A 26952-nucleotide genomic window follows, 5' to 3' on the forward strand; every position below is an offset into this window, starting at 1 on the left:
GCACAGCAACTTCCCGGGCAGCAGACAGACGTGGGAAGATCCCGCGATCTGCCCCCACTCACAAACCACTTGACATTGTCTGAAGGGTTTTCTGCAGCCTGCGCTGAGCTGGGGCCAGGAACCCCCCTCCGCCCTCCGCCCCACTCTCTCAGTTCACCAGGTTGCTTGGTGGCCGCAACCTCTCACCGTGGTTCTTTTGTAGCGTGCTGACTCAGTGGCAGGAGGCAGCCAGTGTAACTGCACTGAGGTCAGCTTCAAGAACAAAGCGAATTAAAACACAGAGTGGGGACAGCACTGGGAGGGCAGCTGCCACCAGGCCCTGAGAGTCGGGTGGAGGAGTAGGAGACAGACAATCCTAGGGTCTTTGTCACCAGCCTGGCAGGTTGGACCTGACACCCTGCTGCAGCCCCGTGGGGCAGCCCCTCAAAGTCACCGACTTTTCCCCAGCCCCTTCTCTCTTCTTCTGGAAATAAGACTTCCATTTCTCCCGAGGCTCAGGCCTTTCTGACTCCACCACCAATGTTGGGACTGGCAGGTGACAGGTGGCCCCAGTCTGGCTGATCAGCCTTCAGAGTAGCCCCTGGATTGTGGTGTGAACTGTTAGGGGAAGAGAGTTGTCCTCATGGGGACTTTCTCATTCCCTCCTCCTGAGATGTCACCTGGAATTGCTATCAGCCAGCTCAGTGCACTGCATGCTAACGGCAAGATGGCAGAGGTGACAACCATGGCAGTGGAAAGCAGAGCCCAAAGGTGGAAAGAGAACGAGTGCAGCTGACCACGCCCGAGCTCCTGAATCCAGCTGTTCCTGAAGCCAGGGGAAACTTGGCGCACTTCACACTTACATGAAAACACTTTTTCGCTTCAGCTACTTGGAGTTGGGTTTTCCCTCACTGATGTTCAGTGTGTGCCCCGTGCAGTAGTTGGGACAGACTTATGCTAAAAAAATTCTTCATTGTTTATCTGAAATTCAAATTTAACTAGATGTCCTGTAAACGCAGAGACCCTCCTAGTTTGGGCCAGGCTTCTGATCACATGTGTCTTGGCACCATCCCTTCAGCAGGACCACAGAGGTCCCATGGTCTGCTGTCCCCATGGCCAGAGACCCGTCTCAGTCACAGGAATCTGCTGCAGCTTTGGATCTCGTTGCTTCTATCATCCAGGACACGGTTCAGGTCCATGGAAGTAACGAGCCAGGGCCAGACCTCCCAGGAGGAAATGCGCTGTGTATCAGGACCTGGCCTGTGTCCCTACACCCTCCCCAAGGTGACAATCCACAGCCCTCCTCTCATAGGCAAGTAAACTGAGGCTCAGAGGTTGGGGACTCACAGGTGACACAGCTGCCATGAAGGGAGTTTTGTTCCAAGCCCAGGGCTGAGAATGAGCTTCTAAGCAGGACATGGAGGCTGGTGTAGGGAGGCCAGTGCAGGGAGGCCAGCAGAGGGGAGGCTGCAGTGGGCTTCCCAGGGAGGCTTCCAAAGACACCACGCTGGCCTGCTGAGCAAGAGGCGCAGCGCTGAGCCACAGGCACTGTCCTCAGCAGAACACAGATCCCTGCCAGGGGGGAACCAGAGCTGACTGCCACCATCTGCCAGGAAGGCCTGGTCACCTGGCCAGGTGCCTCTGTCCCCCTTTGGCCTCCTCGGCCTTTCCCAGGCCCTCTCCCCAGGGTTCCTCACTCCAGCTTCTGTTTTGCTTTGCTTTTTTTTTTTTTTTGTAAGTTTCCTTTGTTGTTACCACTTAAAGTAAATAAATAAATAATGCAAACCAACACAACAGACATCTGGAAAACCTTGTGTTCTGAGGACCCGCCCTCCAAGAAGCCAGGCTGCCAGGGCCCTCAGGATTCTCAAGTGGCCCCCAAATGCTCCCCGAGGAAAGGGGGGGCTCTCTGTTCCCCTGGGGGTCATAGCCTTCCCAAGTCACCACCACCTCCAGGGCCATACTCCCACCTCCTGTGCTGCCCTGAGCCAGGCCAGGAAGATTCCTGGGCCTCCCTGCCTCCCTGCCCAGCCCAGCTGACCCCACCCCATCAATTTCCCGGCTGCTGGGCCTCTCTCTCAGTACTGCCCATCGCACACTTAGGTCTCACGGCTCTGGCCATCACAGAAGCCCCTCCCCTCAGCTCCCCTCTTCTCTTCCATTCCCAGCGGCCCCTCCCCACCACCGCCAAAGGCAGCTTTCCACAGAACAGCTCAGGTCTTACCACCACTCCCCTGCCACTCCTCCTTGTGATGCCAAGCCTTCCTGTGACACACGTCTATTGTTTGTTTGCCAGCATTTCCCTTCTTTCTTTTTGATAACTGTACCTTCAGTAGTTTTCTTGGGAATTGCAGCCTCCCCCTCCCTTGTGGCTTGGGGGCTTTCCTCAATCCCAGCCCAAAGGAGGTTAAGTGACCAGCCTGGGCCACAGTCCCCCCCCCCCCAATGAGGAGTTAGTCCAAGACCACATGACCCAGGCCACGACAACCAGCCCTTGGCTCCTGGCCAGAACTACTGAGAAAGCAAAAGAGGATCGCGCTTTCTCTCTCTCCCGCTCCCTCTCCCTCTCTCCCTCTAGCAGAGACAATGTGGTCAGGAGATGCTGAGAGCCATCTTGCCACCGTAAGGGGAGAATCAGCTCCGAGGGAAGCCAGGCTGGGCCATCAAGAAAGAACTGGTATTTAAAAATGTCTATAGCCCCTGGGTACCGCTGTGCCTGAAGCCAGCCCTGCTCACCCGCCATACCCCTCTTTCTTTAGGCTAACACAGTTTGAGATGCATTTCTGTTGCTGATAGCCAAGTGAAGTCTAATTAACACAGTCCTCAATGAAAGGTTACAAGTTCCTTTCCCAGCTTTACTCTTCCTGGTCCCGGGCCTTCAAAGCCCTCATCCACCGTGCATTCCTCTGAAGCCTTGCTCAAGCCGGCCCCTCTCTGTGAGAATGCAACAGCTGTCATTCCCTACTTTCTGTCCCGGTGCTGCTTGCAGAGAACTTGTCACCTCCCTCCAATTCTGGTCACTTGTGCTGTTCTTACTGTCCCCAGAGACAGGAACTTGGAGGACAAAGAGCATCGTTCAGCTTTCTCAGCTCAATGCAGGACCCACAGTAGGAACTGAGGAGGGCTCCTTTGTCCTCACAGCCACCTGGCCAAGTGTCCCACGACTCACTCACCTGGAGCCTTAGTGTGGAACCGGATGCTCTGCCTGCCCCACGCCATTAGCCACCTTTTCATACTCTGGGGTCTGTCCTGTCTCCATTCTCGTGCTGGAGGTTGAGGCTGAGCTTGGAGCTGCCTCCTTTCTCTGGCTCCACAGATGGCTGGGACCCAGATGTGGCAGATGGGGCTTTGCACCCCCAACCTACTGTGATTATCTTGGGGTTGGATGTGTGACCAAGGGCAATGAAAGTCAAACCTAGGACTTCTGCTGGAACTTTTAAGGAGGAGACCCTTTTCTGGCTGCTTTGGAAAACTAATGAAATGAGAGGCTGGGCTGTGGCGGGAGAGAGCTTCTGCCTGAGCAAGAAGCAAACTTGAGCGAGACAGTGCCTGGAGACACAGGCAGGTACCTGGTAGCATCTGCAGCCTAGATTCAGCCATGCCTGATGCCAGACCTGCTCTGTGCTTTTTAGGCAGAGGAGCCAACAAATTCCCAACAGACTGAACTTCTGTCACCTGCAACCATAAGTCTCAGCTGACACAAGTTCCAAGTCTTCCCCATCCTTAAGGCTAATCCAGAGTACATCAGGGGTCATTAAATATTTAAAACCCAACAGACTGAAGACCAGAGCTGGACTCTGCCTCATCAGAAGCCCTTCCCCTCCCCTGCACGTCCCCAACTCTTACTCTAGCTAGAACCACCCATCCCCCATCTCCAGAAAGACCTTCCCTGATGCTCCCAGAAAAATTACATCTCCACAGAACACCCCAGGCTTTCCTTCCTAGCACTTCTCAGAGTTGGCAATTGCATCATTGTTGATTAAATTAAACACTCTATGTCTGCCTCCCCCTGAAACTGCAAACTCCACCGGGCCAGATAATGTCTAATTTGCCACTGACTCCTCAGGGGCCGGCACAGAGCCTGGCACACACAGCCACTGTCCCTATGACCATGCTGGCACAGCTCAGAAATTGATGGTAAGACTTTGTCACCAGGTTTCCCAACTTGAACAAAGTGGGCAGAACCACTGGTCCGCTGATTGGGTCCACAGAGAAGCAGCCTTGGGCAAGGCCAGAAGAGACATTGGCTCCTTGTGTGCTCTACGAGGTCATTCCCGTATTGAACTTGATCTGAAAGCCCCACACAATTTTTGATTCATTGCTAGGGACCCTAACCACACCCTGAAGCAAATGTCAGATTTCACACATTTAATGAACTCCATACTCGAAATCTGGCCTGTAAAGTCTGATTTATGCCTACGAGGGTATGTAAAAGTATGCATTTGTGCTCAGGGAAGGGGCTTTCTTTCCCCCAAGACATTAATTCACTCCAATTATGTCAGCATTCCTGAAAGTTTTATTTCGATAGCAGTATTTCTTTCAGTACCTCAAGTTTAGTTGCCCACTTTGGAGAAGAGTGGCCGTGTTCAGATACGCAGGAGTGAGCCAAGCATTTGCAGCCCTCTGACGGCAAACTGAGGGGACCACTGAGCTGGGGCTAGTCCCAAAGAGGCAGAGCTTAAGTCCCTGCCTCAGGCTGCCATGCTGGAAGGATGATTGCTTTGTTTAGTTTAGTGACAACTTTGTTTATTTATTGGGTGCTAACACCTGGTGTTTCTTTGTGAGTGAAAATCATTGCTTGGTTTGGACCCTCTAGCTTCAGTGATCATGGGGTGACTGAGCTACCTGCCCGGGTGGCAGATGGTCTCCCTCTGAGGTGCTGCATGGAGCCATGGCAACATGAACCAACTCTCAACGACACCTTCCAGGTGGACAAGGCCCTGAGTTCAAACTCCAGTACCAACAACAGAAAGAACATCTTCCAAGCTGAAAAGGACACCTTCACCCAGCTTTCAGGCCCGAGGGCTGGGGAATTCCGTCCAGAGAACACTTTCCTTGACCATGATAACGCAAGGCAGTCCACTGGCTGCAACCTGCACCTGCCCTCCACTCCCTTGCTTCTTTGAACACTAGGGCCAATGCTGATTGGTCATTAGCTGCTCTCCTCTCAACAGTGATTGGCTTAGGCATGGCGTGTATCCTAGTACTGACCAATGAGATGCAAGAGGACTCCTGGGCACCACTTTTAAAGCTGATCCAAGGAGACGTCGCCAGGAGAGCATCCTGGTTACCCTAAGCTCCCAGAAATTCAGGGCCTTCCTGGCTTGGAGTTCATGGCCTTTACAGAGCAGGACTGGAGCCTGCAGAGGTGACAGTCTCCACTGCAGAGCTCAGTGGCAAGGCCACTGTTATCACTATAGTGAACACAAGTTATTCTTTGACAACAGCATCCATCTTCCCTTTCTTCTAGGGAAAACAAAAACCACCTCCTTCTGGAATTCCTCTTCCCCATGGCAGCCTATGAATGGAGGGGCTGTCAATCAAACCACCCTGCCCCTGCCCCTGCCCCTGCCCCAGGCTTGGCCACCACAGTCTTACACGCAGATGTTGACTCTTGAGAGCGTGGCTGATAAAAAAGCCTTGGGGACCTGGTGCTAGGGGCATTGGTTCCCACTGCCTGCACCTCCCTTGTGGGCTTCTTGCCGAGGCCAAGCCGAAGTTCGGTCTGTGAGCTGCTCCACACCCTGCCAGTAAGTCACTCCACCACCACCATCACCACACACAACTTGCACCTTGGCTTAACTTTGCTGGAGTTACAATGGCTATACGATGACACTGCATGCCTCGTGACAGGCACACCACCAACGTCATGTTGATTTCTCCCAGCAAATGTTGATGCGGGAGTGAGCACAGGTGTGCACAGACACACGCCCATCTTCTAGGTGAAAATGCTCAGGCTTAGAGTGTGACATTTGCCAGCTAATAAGTTGCCAGGTCTGGGACTGAGGTGTATCTTGGTCACCTCTCCACCCAGTGAGTGGAATTCCACTTAGGCCACCAGGGGCTTGTAAGAACCAAGGAGATGACATGGTGGAGGAGCCGGGTAGAGCATCCAGGCTGCATTTGGAGGAGACAGAGCCCTCGAAGGCTCAGGGAGCCCAGCGTTCTCTCGAAATACAAACAGCCTCCTCCTGCACTGAGCCTGCTACCAAAGCCACAGCCCTGCACTTGGGAGAGAGACACCACTTATCACGGGAGCAAACAATGTCCAGGGGCATAAACCACATCCGTGATGTCTCTGGCTATGGGAGTCTAGGGTCTCTCAGATCACATACTGGATCCACTCTCCCTGCTGACCTCTAAAGGTCAGAAGTCAACCACCTGGCATGGTGAGGACAGACTTGGGAGCTGAACAGATGTCTTCTTCCTGGGTAAGATTACCCAACCTGATGCTCGTCAGCACCGGTACGTGTTCTGTTCCCGGATGCACTGAACTTGTCTGCCTCAGGACATTTGCATGTGTTATTTTGTTTGCCTGGAATACTCTTTCCTCACCTCTATGAATCCTACCCACTCTCATCTTGCAGATTTCAACTCAAAAGCCACCTCCTCAAGGACATCCTCCAGGACCACCAAGTCCAAAGTAGCTTCATACATTCCCACCCTCCAACCCTGTTGTGGTCAGTGTCCTCATGGCGCCTGCTTTAGTTTCACCACAGTGCTCACTGTGCAATGCTGTCACCTGATTTGCTTTTGTCGTTTCCTCATCACATTTATTCTTTGCCCAGGCACCCAACGAGACCGGAGACAAGCACCCCAGGAAAAACAGCGAGGCCAATGGCTAAGAAGTTTCAGGGCTGCCACAGGTGAGGGAAGGTCAAGGATGGGACAGAGGCTTGCTTCTCCTCCACCCAGGGTGGGGATCTGTTGTAAGACAGCAGGGTCCACAGACACCCGACCCACCATCTGACCATCGCCGCCCGGATCCAGAACCGCCAGGCACCCAGGAGCACTCAGTCAGTGCGCCTGCCATCAGTGAGGAATGGCGCCCCCAGATAGCTCGGGGGTCTCTTCCCCAGGCTGACGACGCCCTGCGGTGACTCATGGTTCAGGGTCTGTGCCATCCTGAGGCGGGCTCTGCTCATAATTAGAAGGTGGAGGAGGAGGACCAGCCACAGTGACAGCAGCCAGAGACTGTGGCAATTCCGGGAACCATGTCAGGATGGGAGTCAGATGAATGGAGTCCTCGCCGTCCCTGTCATCCTATTTCTCAGCCTCCTAGGGATGCCAAGTAGGGATGCAGCTGGCCAGCTACAGGTCACACTGCTGCTCGCAGGACCTTTCTTTTCTCCTTTGAGGGTCCTGAGGCTGCCAGGCAAGCACCTGACCCCTGAGTCAGACCCCTGCCCAACACCACTGCTCCGCCAGGAGCCTTGACACCGAGTCAGGGACAGGACGGTGGCAAGAGGCCGCTGCCTCTCTCGCAGGCCATGGCTACCACTGAGCAGCAAACCTGGGGGATCTTAGAGGCCAGGCCTCCACTAAGGCCCCTCTTCAGAAAGACCCAACAGGGAAAGCCCTTTGCCCACACGTGGCTGCTGCTGAACCAAGACCCCAGCACCAGATCAAAGAGTGACTTGATTCAAATTCCGGCCACTGCAGCCACACGGCACGCTCCCCGAACAGCTACAAAGGGAAACACGAACGCCGCCGAAAAGAAAAGATAAGGTGAAGGAGGCCAAGTTTCGACCACGTATCTGACCAGGAACTCGATCCAGAAGCCAGAGGAACTCTGGACTCAGCAGTCAGAAAACAATCAGATCTTCTCAATGGGCAGAAGTCATGGCACGTCCCGACCAAGAGGTGTAGGCGCCCAACCAGTGGGGGAAGAAGCCCGATGGTACTACCCACTAGGACACGCAGTTACACCCCAGAGAGGAGCCACCATGCCCACAGGGCGGGGCGGCCAGAGCTCGCACATGGCAGGTGCAGGGTGACCAGCCACTGCGGAACTTAGTTCGGCAGAGTTTTCAGAACAGCTTTGTGGAGGTCTATGTTTCATACCATGCAATTCCCCCCATTTAAAGTGCATAGTACAAGAGATTTTAGCCAATTCAGAGCTGTGCTGCCATCACTACAGTCTAATTTTACACTTTCATCACCTCCAAAAGCAGTTTTAGTAGCCGTAAGCAAACCCGCCCCTCACAACCACCAATCTCTTTCTGTCCCTGGCTTTGCCTCCATGGACATCTCACATAAACGGGGTCTCACGGCACTGGCCCTGTGCAATGTTTTGGAGACTCGTCCGCATGTGTTGTATCGTTCCCTTTCATGGCTGAATAGTACTCCACTGTATGGACATACCACATTATATTTACCCTTTCACCAGCTGATGGAGAGTGGGGTTGTGTCTACTTTTTGGTTCTTGTGAGTATTGGTGCTATAAACATTTGTGTACAGCTATCTGGGGGATACGTGTTTTATTTTATATTGAGTTTATATTGAAGAGGGCAATTACTGGCTTATATGGAAACACTGTGTTAAGGTATTTTATGGTGTATCATTTACGTCTTAACAAAGCTGTTTTTAACCACTTGATCATCTCAATAGATGCAGAAAAAGCCTTTGATAAGATCCAACATCATTTCATGATAAAAGCTCTAAGAAAACTAGGAATAGAAGGAAAGTTCCTCAACATTATAAAAGCTATATATGACAAACCTACAGCCAGCATTATACTTAACAGAGAAAAATTAAAACCATTCCCTCTAAAATCAGGAACCAGACAAGGATGCCCACTATCTCCACTCCTATTCAACATAGTACTGGAATTCCTAGCCAGAGCAATTAGGCAAGAAGAAGGAATAAAAGGAATACAAATAGGTAAAGAAACTGTCAAAATATCCCTATTTGCAGACGACATGACCTATACCTTAAAGACCCAAAAAACTCTACTCAGAAGCTTCTAGACATCATCAATAGCTATAGCAAGGTAGCAGAATATAAAATCAACATAGAAAAATCATTAGCATTTCTATACACTAACAATGAGCAAACGGAAAAAGAATGTATGAAAACAATTCCATTTACAATAGCCTCAAAAAAAATCAAATACTTAGGTGTAAACCTAACAAAAGATGTGAAAGACCTCTACAAGGAAAACTATACACTTCTGAAGAAAGAGATTGAGGAAGACTACAGAAAGTGGAGAGATCTCCCATGCTCATGGATTGGTAGAATCAACATAGTAAAAATGTCGATACTCCCCAAAGTAATCTACATGTTTAATGCAATTCCCATCAAAATTCCAATGACATTCATTAAAGAGATTGAAAAATCTACTGTTAAATTTATATGGAAACACAAGAGGCCACGAATAGCCAAGGCAATACTCAGTCAAAAGAACAATGCAGGAGGTATCACAATACCTGACTTCAAACTATATTACAAAGCAATAACAATAAAAACAGCATGGTACTGGCACAAAAACAGACATGAAGACCAGTGGAACAGAATAGAGGATCCAGATATGAAGCCACACAACTATAAGCAACTTATCTTTGACAAAGGAGCTAAAAATATACGATGGAGAAATAGCAGCCTCTTCAACAAAAACTGCTGGGAAAACTGGTTAGCAGTCTGCAAAAAACTGAAACTAGATCCATGTATATCACCCTATACCAAGATTAACTCAAAATGGATCAAGGATCTTAATATCAGACCCCAAACTCTTAAGTTGATACAAGAAAGAGTAGGAAATTCTCTGGAGTTAGTAGGTATAGGTAAGAACTTTCTCAATGAAACCCCAGCAGCACAGCAACTAAGAGATAGCATAGATAAATGGGACCTCATAAAACTAAAAAGCTTCTGTTCATCAAAAGAAATGGTCTCTAAACTGAAGAGAACACCCACAGAGTGGGAGAAAATATTTGCCAACTATACATCAGACAAAGGACTGATAACCAGAATATATAGGGAACTTAAAAAACTAAATTCTCCCAAAACTAATGAACCAATAAAGAAATGGGCAAGTGAACTAAACAGAACTTTCTCAAAAGAAGAAATTCAAATGGCCAGAAAACACATGAAAAAATGCTCACCATCTCTAGCAATAAAGGAAATGCAAATTAAAACCACGCTAAGATTCCACCTCACCCCTGTTAGAATAGCCATCATCAGCAACACCACCAACAACAGGTGTTGGTGAGGATGCGGGGAAAAAGGAACCCTCTTACACTGTTGGTGGGAATGTAGACTAGTACAACCACTCTGGAAAAAAATTTGGAGGCTACTTAAAAAGCTGGACATCGATCTACCATTTGATCCAGCAATACCACTCTTGGGGATATACCCAAAAGACTGTTACTCCAGAGGCACCTGCACACCCATGTTTATTGCGGCACTATTCACAATAGCCAAGTTATGGAAACAGCCAAGATGCCCCAGCACTGACGAATGGATTAAGAAAATGTGGTATCTATACACAATGGAATTTTATGCAGCCATGAAGAAGAACGAAATGTTATCATTCGCTGGTAAATGGATGGAATTGGAGAACATCATTCTGAGTGAGGTTAGCCTGGCTCAAAAAACCAAAAATCGTATGTTCTCCCTCATATGTGGACATTAGATCAAGGGCAAACACAACAAGGGGATTGGACTATGAGCACATGATAAAAGCGAGAGCACACAAGGGAGGGGTGAGGATAGGTAAGACACCTAAAAAACTAGCTAGCATTTGTTGCCCTTAATGCAGAGAAACTAAAGCAGATACCTTAAAGCAACTGAGGCCAATAGGAAAAGGGGAACAGGAACTAGAGAAAAGGTGAGATCAAAAAGAATTAACCTAGAAGGTAACACACATGCACAGGAAATCAATGTGAGTCAATGCCCTGTATAGCTATCCTTATCTCAACCAGCAAAACCCCTTGTTCCTTCCTATTATTGCTTATACTCTCTCTACAACAAAATTAGAGATAAGGGCAAAATAGTTTCTGCTGGGTATTGAGGGGGGGAGCGGGAGGGGGCGGAGTGGGTGGTAAGGGAGGGGGTGGGGGCAGGGGGGAGAAATGAACCAAGCCTTGTATGCACATATGAATAATAAAAGAAAAATGAAAAAAAAAAAAAAAAGCTGTTTTTAAAAAAAACTTGGCCAAACTAGTTTTTCGCACTCCGCACCAGTCATATGTGACAGCCTCCATTGCTGTTAATAGCCGCCAAACTGTTTTGTAAAGTAACCACACCAAGGGCACAGTGGCTCACTCCTGTAATTCCAGCTAGCCAAGAGGCATAGATCAGGAGGATCAAAGTTTGAGGCCAGCCCAGGAAAAATGAAATTCTGACCCCCATCTCAACAAATAAGTCAGACATAGTGGTACATGTCTGTAATCCTAACAATAAGGACAATAGGTAGGAGGGTTGAGGTCTGAGGCTACGCATGGCGAAAACATAAGACCCTATCCAAAAAGTAACTGAAGAAAAAAGGACTGGGGGCATGGCTCAAGAGGTAGAGTGCCTGCCTGCAAATGTGAGGCCCTGGGTTCAAACTTGAGTACTGCCAAGTAAATAAATACATAAATAAAATCTCTCTATATATGTAAATATAAAGTAACCACATCTTGCATCCCCTCCAGCAGCGCAGAAGGTTGTGACTTCACTGCATCCTTGTCAACGCTTGTCCTGTGTCCTGTCTACTTTAGCCATGGGGGGGGGGGTGAGGTGGGGGCTCCCCAGGGGTTGTTGATGGTCTCCTGTAAGTTGAAGGTGACATTCCCCACATGACCTTGGTGATGGTCTCAAGGGTATAAACCTGTGTAGATATTCATCAGCTGTGTTTAGTGAAGGCTCCCCATGCGCACTTTGCTGTCCATGCATGTAAAATGAGAAAGACCCCCTTTCTCCCCTAGGGCAGAGACTGCTGTTTGCCCCACTCCCCTCCAGCCTCAGCGGCCATCGCGGTGCACAGTAGAAGGCTGTGCACAGGTGTGACACTGTGGTCCCAAGATGTCAGCAGAAACGTGTAGGAACTCTGCAAAGTCCCCTGTAAGGGAAGGGACCCGCTTACTTTGCCCCTTCCTGTGTCCTGGACTTCAGATACAATGGCTGGATCTCCATCAGCTCTATGGATGAGGGCAGTTTCATGGGGGAGCATGGACAGCTGAAGAAATGTTGAGTTCCAACAATGGTCCAAGCCAGCACAGCAGTTGGGGACGTCCTGACAGCTTCCCCTACATGAAGAAGGAAGCACCTGCTATCTTAGTTAGACGTTGGTGTTTGGGAGTCTCCTGGCATCTCACAGATACATCCACCCTCTTAAAATTCAACCTGAGAATATTCTTGGGTGCTGTGTGGACCCAGTTCAACCTCAGCCTCTCTCGGGGTCGCCTTCTCTTCTGCCCTCCAGGTTGGATCATGAAACGTAGGTGGGAATCCCTCTTCAGGTGTGAAATACATTGGAAAGGCAGAGCTCGCTCTGTTCAGCCAGGTTCCCGAATCTTCTAGAAACTTCTCTTAAAATACCGTGATGCAATGGCACTGACTGTACACTTGAAAGTGGTTACAATGGCAAATTTTATGTTATGTATATTTTACCAGACTTTAAACACAAAACAAAGCAAAACAAAAACCCTCAAATGTCACAAAGGCTTGGTGCCCAGCCATGGGCCAGACACTGGGCAGCCAAGGATAAAACGGGGAGCCAGCAGCTCCCAAGCTGCCCTCGGGACCCGATGAGTGAGCTCCGGGCCCCCTCCCTAGGCCTGGGGATTTTTTTTCTTAAACTCAAGCCAGCTCTGCCTGCTGTTCCATTGATGTCTTGATGTCAAGTGAGTTTGAAGGGCTCTGTCGAGTCTGTGACTCACTGCCACCATCACCATCACTCCAAGTCCCCGAGTCCCCAGACCCTTGGATGTACCTTTGCTTTCCCTGTGGCTCCCAAGGGGCACTGTGTGCCGGGTGCCCTGGCTGGTCACACACATTAGAGACAGAGTCCTGTCCCCCGTCCTGGAGCAAAGACTGGAGCCCGGACCCAGGACGAGAAGGACAAGACTGCAAAGCCAGCCAAGGGCAAGGAGGTCATGGTTGGCCCACCACTGCCCCAACTTTGAAGTGCTCTAAGAACACTGGACAAGGCGGACCCAGTTCTGGGGAGGAAACAAGCACAGAAACCCACATTGGCCAGGTACCTTTGAATTTGAGAGAAAGGACACAATGCGTCAGTCTATCCCCAGCGTCTCCCACACATCCCTCACTGTATCCATGGCGTCCCCAGCATCGAGGGTCTCATCCCTGATCCTCCAAAGTGGGGACCCAGATTCCAGTAAAAATCAAGAAACCAACACTCAGGGAAGCTGAAGAATTGGCCAAGTCACTCAGCTAGGACGTGGTGGCATTCAGACTGAGTCTGCCTCAGTTCTGGTGAGGTGTCCCCACCTCAGGGCCAGCAGGTCCCCCACATGCAGCATCTCCTCCACACCTCCACCCACAGGGCAGTGGAGGAAGGCACCGCCGGCTCAGTGTCTCCTCGCAGGCAGCCGGGGACAGCCATCTGAGCCCAAGGCCATGTGCACATGCGCACACACCAGCGCGCTCCCCGAGGCTCTGGCCTGACTTCCTGACTCTGGGGGTGATCTACCTAATAAAATTATGCTAAGTTATGTGCATAGAGAGCAGTGTCTTAAAGCCTAATTATGGCTGTGTCTTTGAAGAGTTCCTGTGCCGCTTCCAGGGTGACCAGCTCACCTCTTCCTTTGGGCCTGATTAGCCGTTTGGGGCAATTAAGCCTCCACACCCCACCCCCAATTCCCCCTGGAATCCACAGGGTTCTGGGTGTCATTAACTGCTCCGATTGCCTTTTTAGAAATCTGTTTCACATAAAAGGACAAATAAGGATGAATATTTGCCCATCTTTAAGACGCTAACTGCATTCTTTTCCACAGCCTGTTCTCGTTAATCCCTCTTTCTTGGGGAGGAATTTGAACACAGCCTGGGCCTACAGCTTCAAGTGCACGGGCTTCAGCTCCAAACTTGACCCAAGTGGGCACATGTGAGTAACATGGCCGTGGACTACCACCCAGCTAACTGTCCACTGCCTGTTCTCCCTCCAGGCCTCCCCTGACCCCCCAGGTCCCTGTGGCTACCTTCTACAGCCTCTGTCCAGGACTCTCCCTGACCTCATCTCCTCTATACTTCCCCTGGGTCTCAGCACTCCAGCCATGTGCCCTTCCTACTCCAGGGCCTTTGCACATATGGCTGGCTACCCGAGTGCCACTTCCCCCAGCTCTTTGCACGGCCCCCTCCTTCTCATCCTGCAGGCTTCTGCCCCATGGCCTAGTCCCAGAGAACCCTGACTTCCATCAGTTTCTCCATCCTTCCTCTCACCTGTTACCCTCTGCCTGGTCCTGCCTTGCTCCATTCTACAGGCCTCATTTCCCCCAATGTTAAGAGTCTGTATCTGTTTGCTCCCTGCCTCCCTCTCACATGTGTACAGAAATGCAGTCACTCTGAGGGCAGGAGCTGTGCCTGTCTCATCCTCTGCCACACCTCTAGCCCACAGAACAGGGCATAACACATAGTAGGCACTCAGCAAACACTTGGTGAACAAATGCATGAAAAAGTCAGCATTTACACACGTGGTTCACCCCCCACCCTCCCACCCCCGCTGCACACCACTTTTCTTCCAGACTCTGAAATCGTTCTCAAAGGAAAAATATTCCCTGGTTTATCTGACCCAATAAAAGAAAAAGTTTATTTCCCTTAAACCTCTTGAAAAAATGAACAACAGAGCTGAGAACACCAAGTTCCTCGTTTGGGCAAACAACCTGCAGGCTGAACTCTAGGAGTGGAACCAGTTTGTCACCAAGCACAGCTCGTGGGGCTGTCTCCCCAAGTCACAGGGCTCTGTCTCAAAGTCAAACCCCCAGCTTGGAAAGGAGCTGGCACTCTGTCCTGCCTTCCTGGGAGCAGGCAGGCTTTCTGCAAAGACGCTGTGATGTCGCTATCTCATCCGAGGGGGCTGGAGAGGGAGAAACCTCAGGCCTGGGCGGATTTCACCACCAGGGCTTTGGATGGAAAGTGATCCGGGTCTGCGTGATCCTTCAAAAATCCGCCAGCCCCCCGAGCGCTCGAGTTACCCCTCCGACCACAGCCACATGAACAGTGAAATTAAATCTCATGGAAAGATTTGACTTTTTTAACATTATGCAATGTTTGGGTGAAAAAAAAAAAAAAAGGAGGGAGGTATCAGAAAAAAAATTCATCTTTTTCCCAGAGTTTAGCAGAGCTATTTCTAGCCCTTAATGATACATTTCACCATGGCTTCATGGGTACTTTTGAGAGGCGTGAAGGCGGGCCCGCTCGGTTATGTAACCCATTTAAAGTCGGAAATTAGCAAGTCCTGAATGAATTCTGTTACTGTATTCCGACTTCTGGAAAGTTTGGAGTGGCTACAGTTCTATTTTGAGGTGAGTCAATCATTACAGACCTTCCTCACAAATACCGCAGGCCTGCATGTCACCCTGCAAAGTTTCATAACAAAAAATTAAAGTGCCAGGGTGTTGGTGCATCGCGTCTCCAAACCTTATTAGCTGAGTGGGGAGTGGGCCAGCCTTCCTAGCTGCCAATTATTCAAAAAAATGCAAATATCTGAGCTCAAATAAATATTCATCTCACCCCTACCTCCCCCCACCCCCATCTTTCAACTAAGTCCAGCAAAGTATTCTGGTCAACAACATGAAAAGAAACGTCTGTTTTTAACAGAGCCGCTGGCCACGAAATGAATTCTGAAGCCATGAAAACAGCAACTGGAACTCAGGCAGCTGGACGCCCAGTGGCAGCTGCAGCCCCAAACAGGTCTTTTGGCCCCGCACGCCTCCTGGTGGCCATGACGTGCAGGGTCGGCCCCACAGCGCACCTGCAGGAAGGTCAAGTCTCCACCCTGACTGACAGCTTGTGCCCCTCTGCCCAGGGCAGCACTGTCCGCGCAAACAGTTAAACCACACTCGCTAATGGCTGGAGAGCCAGTGAGGGCACCGGCAGCCCACGTCACTAACTAAACCATTGGCCAGCTGCAGGCACAGTTTGTTTCCTGACATCCTCAGTTTATACTATGGGGCCGTGTCACAAATGCAGATGGACAACATAGACTGGCTTATGCCCGTTAAATGAGGAGCATGCCATCTCTGTGCCTTGGCCATTTTGGTCGGGTAAGTCTTTGATGTGGGGCTGCCCCATACCTTGCAGGGTGTCCAGCAGCACTCCTGACCTCCAACTGTCCGGTTGTAGCAATCACAAGTGTCCCCAGATAATGCCACATGGCCCAAGGAACAAAAATCACCTGTTGTTGAAGTGGTTGGATTAAGTTAATAAAACACTGTATTCCTTGCTTATAAACTTTTTTTTTTGCCTAAAAATTAAAAAATAAGTGGCTGCATTCCTAAATCTTCCATACCTTGTTTAAAAAAGAAAAAAAGATCTCAAGGTCTAGCAAACAGGTTTGCTCCAACTTAAGGTGCCCCCGGGATGCCTGTCTCATAGCAATGCATGCAGTCTTAAACTCAGGTTCCCAGCTGTCGAATACACAGAGAGCTTGTGTAGTCTTCATAGATGCATGAATACAGGGCGAATCTTACATCTTTAGCCTCTTTCTCCATTTATATCCAGCACTTTTGTGTTTCTGACTTCTCCAGGATGGACAGCAGTACAGGTAAGAAATAACATGCAATAATTTGGGTTTTTTCACTGAAATAAAAAATGTTTCACTGGAAAAGGTTCTTTACATTTTAAATACCATGAGACAAGCACACAAGAGGACCACCATAATAAAAGTCCACACTTCACCACCAGAATTCATGTTACCGTACAAATGTAAACGATCTCCAAAGGCAGAAACTATAGCAGTTTATTGGGCAACAGCCACAGGCCACGCTGGGCGACAATGAAAGGGGAATTGCCTGGCAACATAGGCGACTGTGTGTGTCGTCATGGAATTGTGAATTTGAATTATCTGTACATTCCTGCTAAATAAACCAAAGCATCCCGCAACAGAACGCCTGCCTACTAATGAACAAGCGCTGTCCTGTCCTAGTGAACAGGTGCATGAGGGCCACATATAGAGCGATCTGCTGATGACAACCTCCCGGGCTCCTGCAACTCAGGGTCAGGTCAGCCCACTGCCACAGAATAGTCATGTGGTCTGTTTTGTCTGCAAATTTCAGGCTCTGCCCACTCCAACCTCAGCCACCAAGAGCACATTCAGGGGCACTGCCCTGCTCTGGTCACAGAAGGTGCTGGGAGCAGGTGGGGACAGATCTATGGGCAAGAGCAGGTAACAGGAGATCCACGTGGGAGAGACACTGCCCACAGGCTCGGAGCACATTTCACTTCCGCCCCAAAACCTAATCAACTTTTTTCTCCAAGAAGAAACAGACATAATTAATGCAACTTTTCAAGTACATGTAAACAACAAAAAGCTTTACATTAAAAGGAAGTGGGAGAAATAAAATGTATTTACAAAGCTCCGCATATGTTTTTAAAATGAGAACAGAGCTGGGAGTGGTGAAACTTTAATGCAATGAAAACCAAAATTGTTTCTTCAAAAAACTTGAGATGACATCATAGACACACACTTTCAAAAACACAAAAACGTTAAAAGATAAAAATGGCTGATTGGTGTCTGCTTAAAATAGGATGGAGCAGAAGAATGTGTCGATCACATTTGAAATTTTGCAAAAGTTTAAAAGACTGCCCATAAAAGCACATGCACATGCATATCCCAACCCCAGTACAAACGAGGCAAAGGCTGCAGAAAAAAGACAGGTATTCACGTGTCAGTTTCCAGTGAGCACAAGATTCAAAATACACTAAAAAGCATTGTTAGTACAACTTAATTTTCAGCAGAGCCTACACACAAAGTGTTGGTAAATGGATGATGTCATTTAACATTACTGTGACCGAGCAGGGCACAGTAAGGGGCAGCAAGGGACTGACAGTAAGAGTGCAGTGATCCCAGCTCACGGCCCATCAGCTTTGGGTGGCCGGAAGCAGGTGTTTGCTCCAGTTTGAGATGCCCCTAGGATGCCTGTGCCACCCAGCATCACAGCAATGCACACACCGGTGCGGTCTTAAAATTAGGATCACAGCTATCAATGGATATGTGTGTCTGGTCACCTTCTTAGAGAAAGAACAAGAAAAGGGGACGAAGGCAAAAAAGAGAAACCCAATGAATCCTGCTCTCCCCACACCCACCGCCATCTCCAAGCTTTAATAAAATAATAATTGAAGTTCTCACTCGGACAGAAATAGCTACTGTTGTCAGAGGGTACCGGGAGCTGATTTCTACTTTAAGGAAATGGGGGTGACTGTGCCCGATGCCCTCTGACCTCAAATTAAGTGGACTGCTGGAGACACGGGTCCCACTGGGTTTGAGTGCAGGTGTCAGTGGTGCTTTACCGGAGTCCTTTCCAGATTGACGGACAAGGAAAAGGTCAGTGGAATTCTTAGGCGTAAGGTTCACACGCCCAGGAGTGTCAAGCAACAGCTTAGGTCCCTCGCTGGCTTTCTGATCTTCTTTTACAACTAAGATAACTAAGTCCTTGATGTGCACAAGCGTTCATACGTTCTAGTCAGCCCCATTTGTGCAGGAAGGGTCGTGTGCTCTTTGCCTGTGTTTTCTGGAGTGTGTGGGACATCGAGTTTGTACATCCCCAGGGCTCAGGGCCCCCTGAGGGCTGTCAACAGACTGATGACTCCAGGATGGGCCCACAGCACAGCAGCTTCCACGTGGGTTTCAGTCCTCCTTTCCCTCGATTCCCTCCACTGATGTGTAGCAGAGACAACAGAACAGGGGGCACAGAGGACTCTGCTGGCTCCTCTGACTCCCAGGTTCTGCCTTTCAGCCTCTCTCACAGGCTTCCTTCCTCTGAGGTGGCAAGTCAATCTTCAGTATTGACTGTCAAACTTGGGAATCAGGGGAAAGACCAGAGAGCTCAGGGATCGTCCACAGTCCCTCAAAGGGGTTCCATGTAACTGGCCCACAAGAACTATCTCTGAATGAGGTTCGGCTCGGGATTGGGAACTCAGTGTGCAACTATCTTAAAACTTTCCTGTTTTGCAGGCTGACTTCTGAGAAAACAGGCTCAAAAACAATGAGGAGGCCAGCCATGGTGGTGCACACCTGTAACCCCAGCTATTTAGAAGGTGGAGGCAGGAGGATCATGAGTTCAAGACCAGCTGGGACAAAAAATTAGTGAGAGCCTATCTTAAAAACTGAGAGTGTGGTTCAAGTGGTAAGAGAGCTTGCCTGGCATGCATGAGGTCTTGGGTTCAATCCCCAGTATCACAAAAATAAAAGCAAAAATTTCTTTTTCTACATTTGAAATCACATAAAGCCACCCAATGGAGACATCAGACTTGTTCCACCTTTCTGAAATTTTTGGACAAAGATCCTGTTCCTAAAACTCCACTCGTACAATGCAATCCATCCTGACTATAGATGGTTTTGCTCATCAGAAATGGCTGAATTGGAATTACAGAAATATTGCAAAACTACAGAATCTGAAAAGAGGAGTGACGTCCACAGCCAATCTATCTGCAACGATCTGGATTTCTGGAAAGTTTAAAAGGGGCCACACAAAATACAAAAGAGTGCTAAGAACTCCAAAGTTAAGGGACCGTCTGGTCCTCGAGTCCCCAGCTCTCCGAGAGCAGGTTTTACTAGGGAAGGCGGCAGACATCAGAACCAGGAGTGACTGCATCTCTGAAGTACGCACAAGTTCTGTCAGGTGGAGGACTGAACACAAATTCAAGCAGTAAGCACAAGCACATTCTCGCAGATCCAATAACTTAACCCTCTGGCCCGATACGTGGCATCTGCAAGAAGCATCTTGAAAACCCAACACTGCCCTGTTCTGCTGGTCCACTGCCTGCCACGTCCCTTCTCCTTCTGAAAGCAGCTGGCACAGCTTTATAGGAAACACATGCCTGCAGTCTGTCCTGGCTGGCCAAGAGGAATCCCTTGAATCCTGCAGGCAGGAGATGGATTTGAGGTCCTGGGCTGCAGTGCAAGATAGGGGACAAATTCAAGGTCCTGGGCTGCAGCCCGGGCCTCCTCCCCCAGGGCTTCTGTTTTGAAGGCTGCCACTGAGATGACCCATCCCCGATAATCGCTCCTAACAGGAAGCAGGCTGCCAGGGAAACGAAGCGCCCAGCGCCCTGACCTCTCCACTCCGGCCTCAGAGGATCTGAGTCACAGCTGCCACGTTGTCTAAAGAATCAGCAGAGCCTCTTATCACACTGTCGACACATTTAGGGGCTGTTCAGTGGCACGTTTCCTGCTACAACAACTCTGCTGAAAGTGTTGGAGGGTGTGTGCAGACAGCCGCTGCCTTTGTCACGTCACCAGCTCCTGAAAGCAGGATCGCACCTCTGGAATTCTTTACAAGGTGGTGGGGATCAAAAACCCCTCTCCTCTTACTTCCTCTTCATAAATAATCCCAGGGTCCAGTGTGGCTTGGACAAGCATGACGGCAGCCTTAGCACAGGTAGCCCTCCCCCTGGACGTTACTATCTGTAACTTTTTTACCCAGTATCATCACTGTCTTTTCCTCCCAAACCTATCCCCAGAGCTTTACATCTTTCTAAAATCTCCTTTTAAGAGCAAGAAAGACTTAGAACACACATGTGATAGGAAAAAAAAAAAAAGCCCTCTACAACCTTCAGCTGGACAGAAACTTTTATCACATGGCAACAAAATTCAAGTCATAAGGAAGCTTGCACAGTGACCCACATCCACTCCCCGCCCAACCCCACGCATCCCACACCATACCCAGGGTTCCCACGGGCACCTGGCCCCTCTCAGGACCCTCCCTCGTTTCTTCAGTGTCAGGACCCCATCAGACAGTGCCTCAACACACCATGACTCCTCATGTCAGCAATTCCCGCAAGGTCCATAGGTGGCGGTGAACACAAATGGAACGTGAACTCTGTCCACCAGGAAAGCGCAGAGACCACGGTCCCCTCTGGCGAGCACAGCCTATGACGTGAGCTTGGAGTAGCTGGGTGGGGAGAACCGTCTGCGCAGGTACTTGAGGACGTACAGGGGGAGACAGCTGACCAGGGTGATGACAGAGACTTTCCACAGGAACGACAAGGTGGCAATGAAGTACACATCTGCAAGGGACAGGAAGACAGCAGTGAGCAAGCAGGAATGTTCACGAAGATGTACACCCGTTATCAAAGGGGAAGGTGGCTCCTGTCAGCCTGATGTCCTTGTGCTCCCTTCTCTCTGACTAGCTGCTACTGGGTCCTCCTCATGTTCATTTTCCACAACCAGGAAAAGAAAGCTGAGGCATTCCTGCAAGTGTTTTTCATTCCGAATCTGACGGTTGGAGATTCTTTCCAAACCCAGCCACAGGAGAGCAGAAAGAGACATGTAGAAGTACGGCTCTGCCTCCAGCCACTGTCCAGTCTCAGCAACGCACATGAAAAGCCACAAGAGGGTCCTGCAGCATGGCACAAGGTGGGCAGAGACCACCTTGTCAGGGGGACTCTGACACGCTCTCCCAGCTGGGGACTATAAACCAGGAGTGACAAGTTAGAGAAAGAGAAGAGACAGACTGTGATTCTCAGCACAGCAGATGCAGGAATGACCCACTTGCCTGCCCTGGGCACAGGGTGCCGAAGCACAGCTATCCTCGGTTAAACACAGGCCAGCCCTGGCTAACCCCCCATATGGATCCCCCATACCCATTTCCCACCCTGGGGTGTCTCCATGTCAAGGATCCCTCAGCAGGGAGTGCATCCCAATGCTTCATCACCCAGTAGGTGTTCACAAAACCCTTTCTGAAGAACAAACAAGAAGGGCCACCATCTGCCACCTAGCTGGCCTTTCAAGATGATGTCCCTGGGCCTAGAAGTTTCACAGCTCAGAGGCTTGACTGTCCTGGGCTGGGTAAACCAAGATTGAAGTCTCAGCCAAGGTAGAAAAAGCTGGGTCATCAGAGCCCTGTGTGCCTGTCCTGGAAGGGCATGAAGCTGAGCTAGAAACGGCCTCTGAACTGGCTCTGGACGGAGCACAGGTCAGCACAAGGGACCAGCGATGGCAGGGCCTGCATGGCACAGGGGTTTTCCTGGTACAGGGACTTGGCCCCACCATGGTGGTCAGGACTGGCTAACCTGTGGTGATGTCATACAGCACATGAGGGGTCAATGTAAAGGAGCAACAGTCCGGCCATGTTCCCTAGACAAGGGGCTGGCAATGCTCACACTTGGGAGTGCCAGGAATCCCTGCTGTGGCCAGAGGAATCAGCACCCGGTGCTCACCCCCAGGTAGGGTATAATCCCCTGTCTGTAAACTTCCGTGGTGCTTTATTTGGGAGCTGCCTGGGTTTCCCTCATCTCACTCTGGTTTTGTCTCTTTGTAGCTTTGGCCAGATCTGCCACCCCTGTGTCACAAACTCACATCCGCGTGTGTGCGTGTGTGTGTTCCCTTCCTGTCATGAAGGGACACTCCAAGATCCTTCCCACCTAGCTGGGCCTGTCTTCCTGGTACAGGACAGGAACTCCTGCTGAATGGACGATGACCACTGCTGGTAGAATCTGTCACTTCTCGGGTTGGCTGCACAGAGCAGATTTCATTCTGAGCTCCCCTGAGTCTCCTTAGCAGCAAAGTCGGGACGATGTGGCAGAAGGGACCAAACAAGCAAGGATATGGCTCTGCCATTTCACCAGAGCACACCCACACCTACTGGTTTTATAGAGTGGACATCTGGTGGAGATTTCACAGGAACAAAGGGGTATTGTTGCAAAAAAACGCAAACAAAAAGTCTGAAAGTCTGGCATGGGCATGGGACTGGAGAAGCCACTTCTGTCTCTCTGCATTTCCAGGCACTTCTTATTTGTTGTAGTCAGACTTGGATGTGATCTCCCCAATACAGCAAGACTGACTGGAGAGACCCAGTACCTACGGTCAGCCCTCAGGACCTGGGGGAGGCTGGTTCCAGGCTCCAGGCTCTCGGGACAATGAAATCCTAGGACGCTCAATTAAGTCCCTTGTGTAAAATGGGGTCACACATGTGTAGAGCCTACACACATCCTCCTGTAGGTCTCCTAAAGGTAACACCCAACAGGGTAAAACGGTATGCAAATAGTTATTATCCTCTATTGTGTAGGAGAGAATGACAAGAAAGAAATCCGATCACATTTAGTACAGATGCAACTCTCTGCAAGTATTTTGGATTCAAGGTTGGTTGAATTAGCAGCAGCTACTGAACCTGCTGAATTAAAGGTTCCCCAGTAAGCTGGCCAGTTCTGTGTAGTTTTAAAAGCATACTCCTGGACTAGGGCTAGAGCTCAGTGGTTGATGGTCTATCCACCATGAACAAGCCCCCTGGGTTCTTACCAGCACTGCAAAATAAAACACACCACCCTGCACCCTCAATATCACACGCTGATTCACAGCTGCCACTTGTCCTGAGGGAACACGGAGCAAGCTTGGGCAGCTGAGTGGGAGACCAGGCAGGCCAAGGCACCCAGCCTTGAGTACTAGGGGAAGAGGGTCTTACCGATGAACTCGTGTAAGAACACCAGAGAGGCGATGTAGCAGGCCAGGCTGAGCAACTCAGCCACCGTCATGAGCCAGTGCCATGTCTGGATGGTCAGCGCCACCATGAGTAGCTCGGTGAGGATCAGGGAGGTGAAGGAGATGGCCACGATGTGCACAAACTCAGACTCAAACAGCAGCAGCGCCCCGTACATGATGGTGCTCCCTGGAAGTGACAGGAAACATGTCCCCTGCAGTGGGCCAGGCCCACATCTGAGTCCGCGGGTTTTTCATTTAGACACGAAAGCATGCACTTGTCAAAGGAGGCTGGCGAGTGGTGTTTTACTGAGGTCTCAACCCTACAGCTTTCCTATCATCCTCTGTGACCTTATAAATAATCTCTAACAACAGAGAAAGAAAAAAGGAGGTGGAGGGAAGGAAAGAGCAAAAAGCCAGAGAGAAAGGGGACCAGTGTGCACGAACAGCTGGAGACAGTGGAAGGAACAGAAATTTAAATAACAATGATGGTGGCAACCAGCCAAATACTATAGGATTCCGCTTACAGGAGGTGCCCAAAGACATTCAGGGACGGAAAGGAATGGCAGGCACTGGGAGAGGGCAGGTGGTGTTCCGTGGAGTCGAGGTTTCAGATTTGCAAGATGGAAAAGGGATGAGTACTACAGTGGACGCACAGAAAGGTCAAAGCAGTTGGCGTTATGCCATGTGTTTCCTACCACATGCAGGCACACACACACCGGGACACATGCAAATGATAAGGACCGGAGGGGAAGAACAGAATTCCTCAGTTGTGCTGAAGAGAAGAGCACAGGGCCAAAGCACCTAGGGACGGAGCCGAGCCTGCTTGCCAAGATTAAAGACACCACTCCGAGGGGCAGTTGGGAACACTAAACACCAGGACCCCTAACTTGATAAGCAGGAGCGAGGGTGGAGGGGACAGAACACAGGACCTGGCATATCACTGAAGCTAGGTGCACGTGTTACACTTTGATATATTTCTTACCAACTCCCGATTATCTTTCCAAGACAACTTACCCCTCTGTCAACAAACTCAATGGCCTCTGGACTTTGCCCCGTCCACTGGTAAAGGCATTAAAGAATAAAACCCCCAGCCGGGTGTCAGTGGCTCACACCTGTCATTCTAGCTACGTGGGAGGCTGAGATTTGGAGGAATGCAATTAGAAGCCAGACCAGGCAAATAGTCCATGAGACCCCATCTTCAAAATAACCAGAGTAAAATGGACTGGAGGCGTGGCTCAAGTGGGAGAGCACCTGATTTGCAAGCACAAAGCCCTGAGTTCAAAGCCCAGTCCCACCAAAAAGAAAAAAGAGTAACACCCTAAATATACATGTTTTTTCATAAATACGTATGTCCTGCTAAACATATGTCCATGGAGACATTAGGAGGACTGCACAAATATATTATGTGAACTATAAGACACATAAAAATAGAAACTCTGAAAGAAGCAAGGCAGAAGTGAACAAAACATAAGTCTGAATATTTTCTTCTTACACTTCAATAGTCAATTTATGAACCCCTGCAGTCTATGGACCCTCCCGGGTGGTCGCTGACAGAAGGTAAGTTTCCCAAGAACTAGGACTTGACCTAACTCTCAGTGAGGCAGCAGCCAATTCCTGTTACATGGAGCCAACACCTCCGTAGGTTTCAATCTGTACCCTTGTAGGGTGAGGGCTAGAAGTGCTTTTGATTACTTGGGGCTTTTTTTTCTTTTTTGCTTTTCCCTGTGCGTACTGCTGAGTCCTGTGACACACAGAGCAGGATGTCTTGGCCAGGCTATCACACACCCTATGCTATCCGAGCTTCCTGTTTCTCTTTTCACATTCTACAGGTAGCTAAGGGGCTCCCCAGGGTCAATGTCAGAGCATAAGACAGCCAGGCAGCCCCGGTCCTTACCTTGATAGATGCTAATTAAAACCCAGATTAAGAATGTCTTGTATGACAACGGCCGTCCCTAAGGGAGAGACAGAAAAGTGAGATCAGGTTACCACATGTGGCTCGGGTACAATCACTTCCCATCTAGCTTTTGGTAAGCACAGACTCATCCACAAGGGAGCTTGATCTGAATACAGGAAAACCAACCACAGCAGATGGGAATAAGTCTGCCTTTTAGAAAAAAAGACTCTGAAGACAAGCAAAGGAAACCAGGCACCTGCACCCTGCACCCAGCACCCGCACATTCTGCATGAGTGCACAAGACCAATTGTAGGGTGGACACAGGGTGCAGCTCAAAATGGGGCCGCCAGGGTTTTCTAAAGTTGTGATTTCCAGTTTGCAGGTTACTGTGCTGTTTCTCAGTCTTCACATGGCATTTGTTACTGCTTTAAGAAAAAGTATGAAACTCCCAGGCCTATCCCCTCAAAAGCAAGAAAGCCATTCAGCAAATGTGTTCCAATCAGATAGGAATCTGTGTAAATAAAAGGGAAAAGAGTAGGGAGGGACAGAAGACAGACAGGGGGCAGGGAGAGAAGGAAGGAAGGAGACCAAGGGAAGGAGGGCGGGAAGGGGGAACAGGGAAGATCTGTGGAACCTTGAGGAGGTCCTTGTAGAGCTCGGGGTACAGCATGGCCACTTCTGACTTGACATCTTTGTCCAAAACCAGAGAGAACACAGGGAACATGGTGTAGATGGTAGAGTACCTAAGAGAGAAGATAGGTACATGTGAGACCTTCCAGTGGACATGGCAGCCTTGGGAGCCCCACTGCCAACACTGGTTCAACACCTGAGTGCTTCTAAGTACCAGATCCAGCCTTAAGCACTGGAGACACTAAACAAATAAATTAAGTAAGCTGTATGTGTGCTACAGAGAAGTGCTAAGGAGGAAAGTATAATGGGGAGGAGCGACTAAGAGTGTGTGTGTATGTGCATGCACACACACGTGGCGTTAGAATTCGATCTCAGGGTAGCCAAGGCATGGGACATCGGGAAGAGGAGTGGCCATGCCAACACCTGGAGGAAGAGCATACCAGGTAGAAGCAACAGCCAGTGCAAAAGCCCAGACATAAGGCTGTAGCTGTCCTAAGGTAAAATGAGGAGCCAGTGTGGCTGGAGCTGAGGGGGATGGGGGAAGACGGCCACATGGAGCATAGCTCAGAGACCCCTGGACCATAATCTAGTATGTTCTTTTACTCTGCCAAGCCATGACAAAGGACATTCCATTTTTCCTAGTAGAAGCAGGTAGAGTCCACTGCAGACCATCAGGCTAAATTAACCAGCAGAACACAGTGGGAGGTGAGAGGACTCCGTAAAGACACTCTGCCAAGCTGGCCAGTCTATTTGCTTCGTAAGCAGGAGTCGGTCCTACGTACCAAGCTCCACCTGCCTGAGTACTTCAAAGCCTAGGTGCTCTCAGTAAATGTCAAAGAAACACTAGGAAGTTCCAGGCCAAGATTGGGGGTGG

At 49.7% G+C, this 26952-nt stretch overlaps 1 protein-coding gene across 5 annotated transcripts in view; it reads right to left on the reverse strand.

Annotated features, from left to right (window-relative positions):
- Positions 1–16855: 16855 nt before the first annotated feature.
- Atp9a (ATPase phospholipid transporting 9A (putative)) overlaps positions 16856–26952 on the reverse strand; it is a 122815-nt gene continuing 112718 nt past the window's right edge. For all 5 annotated transcript variants that reach the window (XM_020175154.2, XM_074074984.1, XM_074074986.1 and 2 more), the window contains 4 exons: positions 26083–26191; positions 25449–25506; positions 23538–23741; positions 16856–21144 (listed from right to left, as the gene is read on the reverse strand). In XM_020175154.2, the coding sequence (XP_020030743.1) occupies positions 21008–21144; positions 23538–23741; positions 25449–25506; positions 26083–26191 (508 nt within the window). In that variant the 3' untranslated portion in view covers positions 16856–21007. The remainder of the gene's footprint in view (positions 21145–23537; positions 23742–25448; positions 25507–26082; positions 26192–26952) is intronic.

This window comes from Castor canadensis, chromosome 5, assembly GCF_047511655.1.
Source record: "Castor canadensis chromosome 5, mCasCan1.hap1v2, whole genome shotgun sequence".
NCBI classification, from domain to species: domain Eukaryota; kingdom Metazoa; phylum Chordata; class Mammalia; order Rodentia; family Castoridae; genus Castor; species Castor canadensis.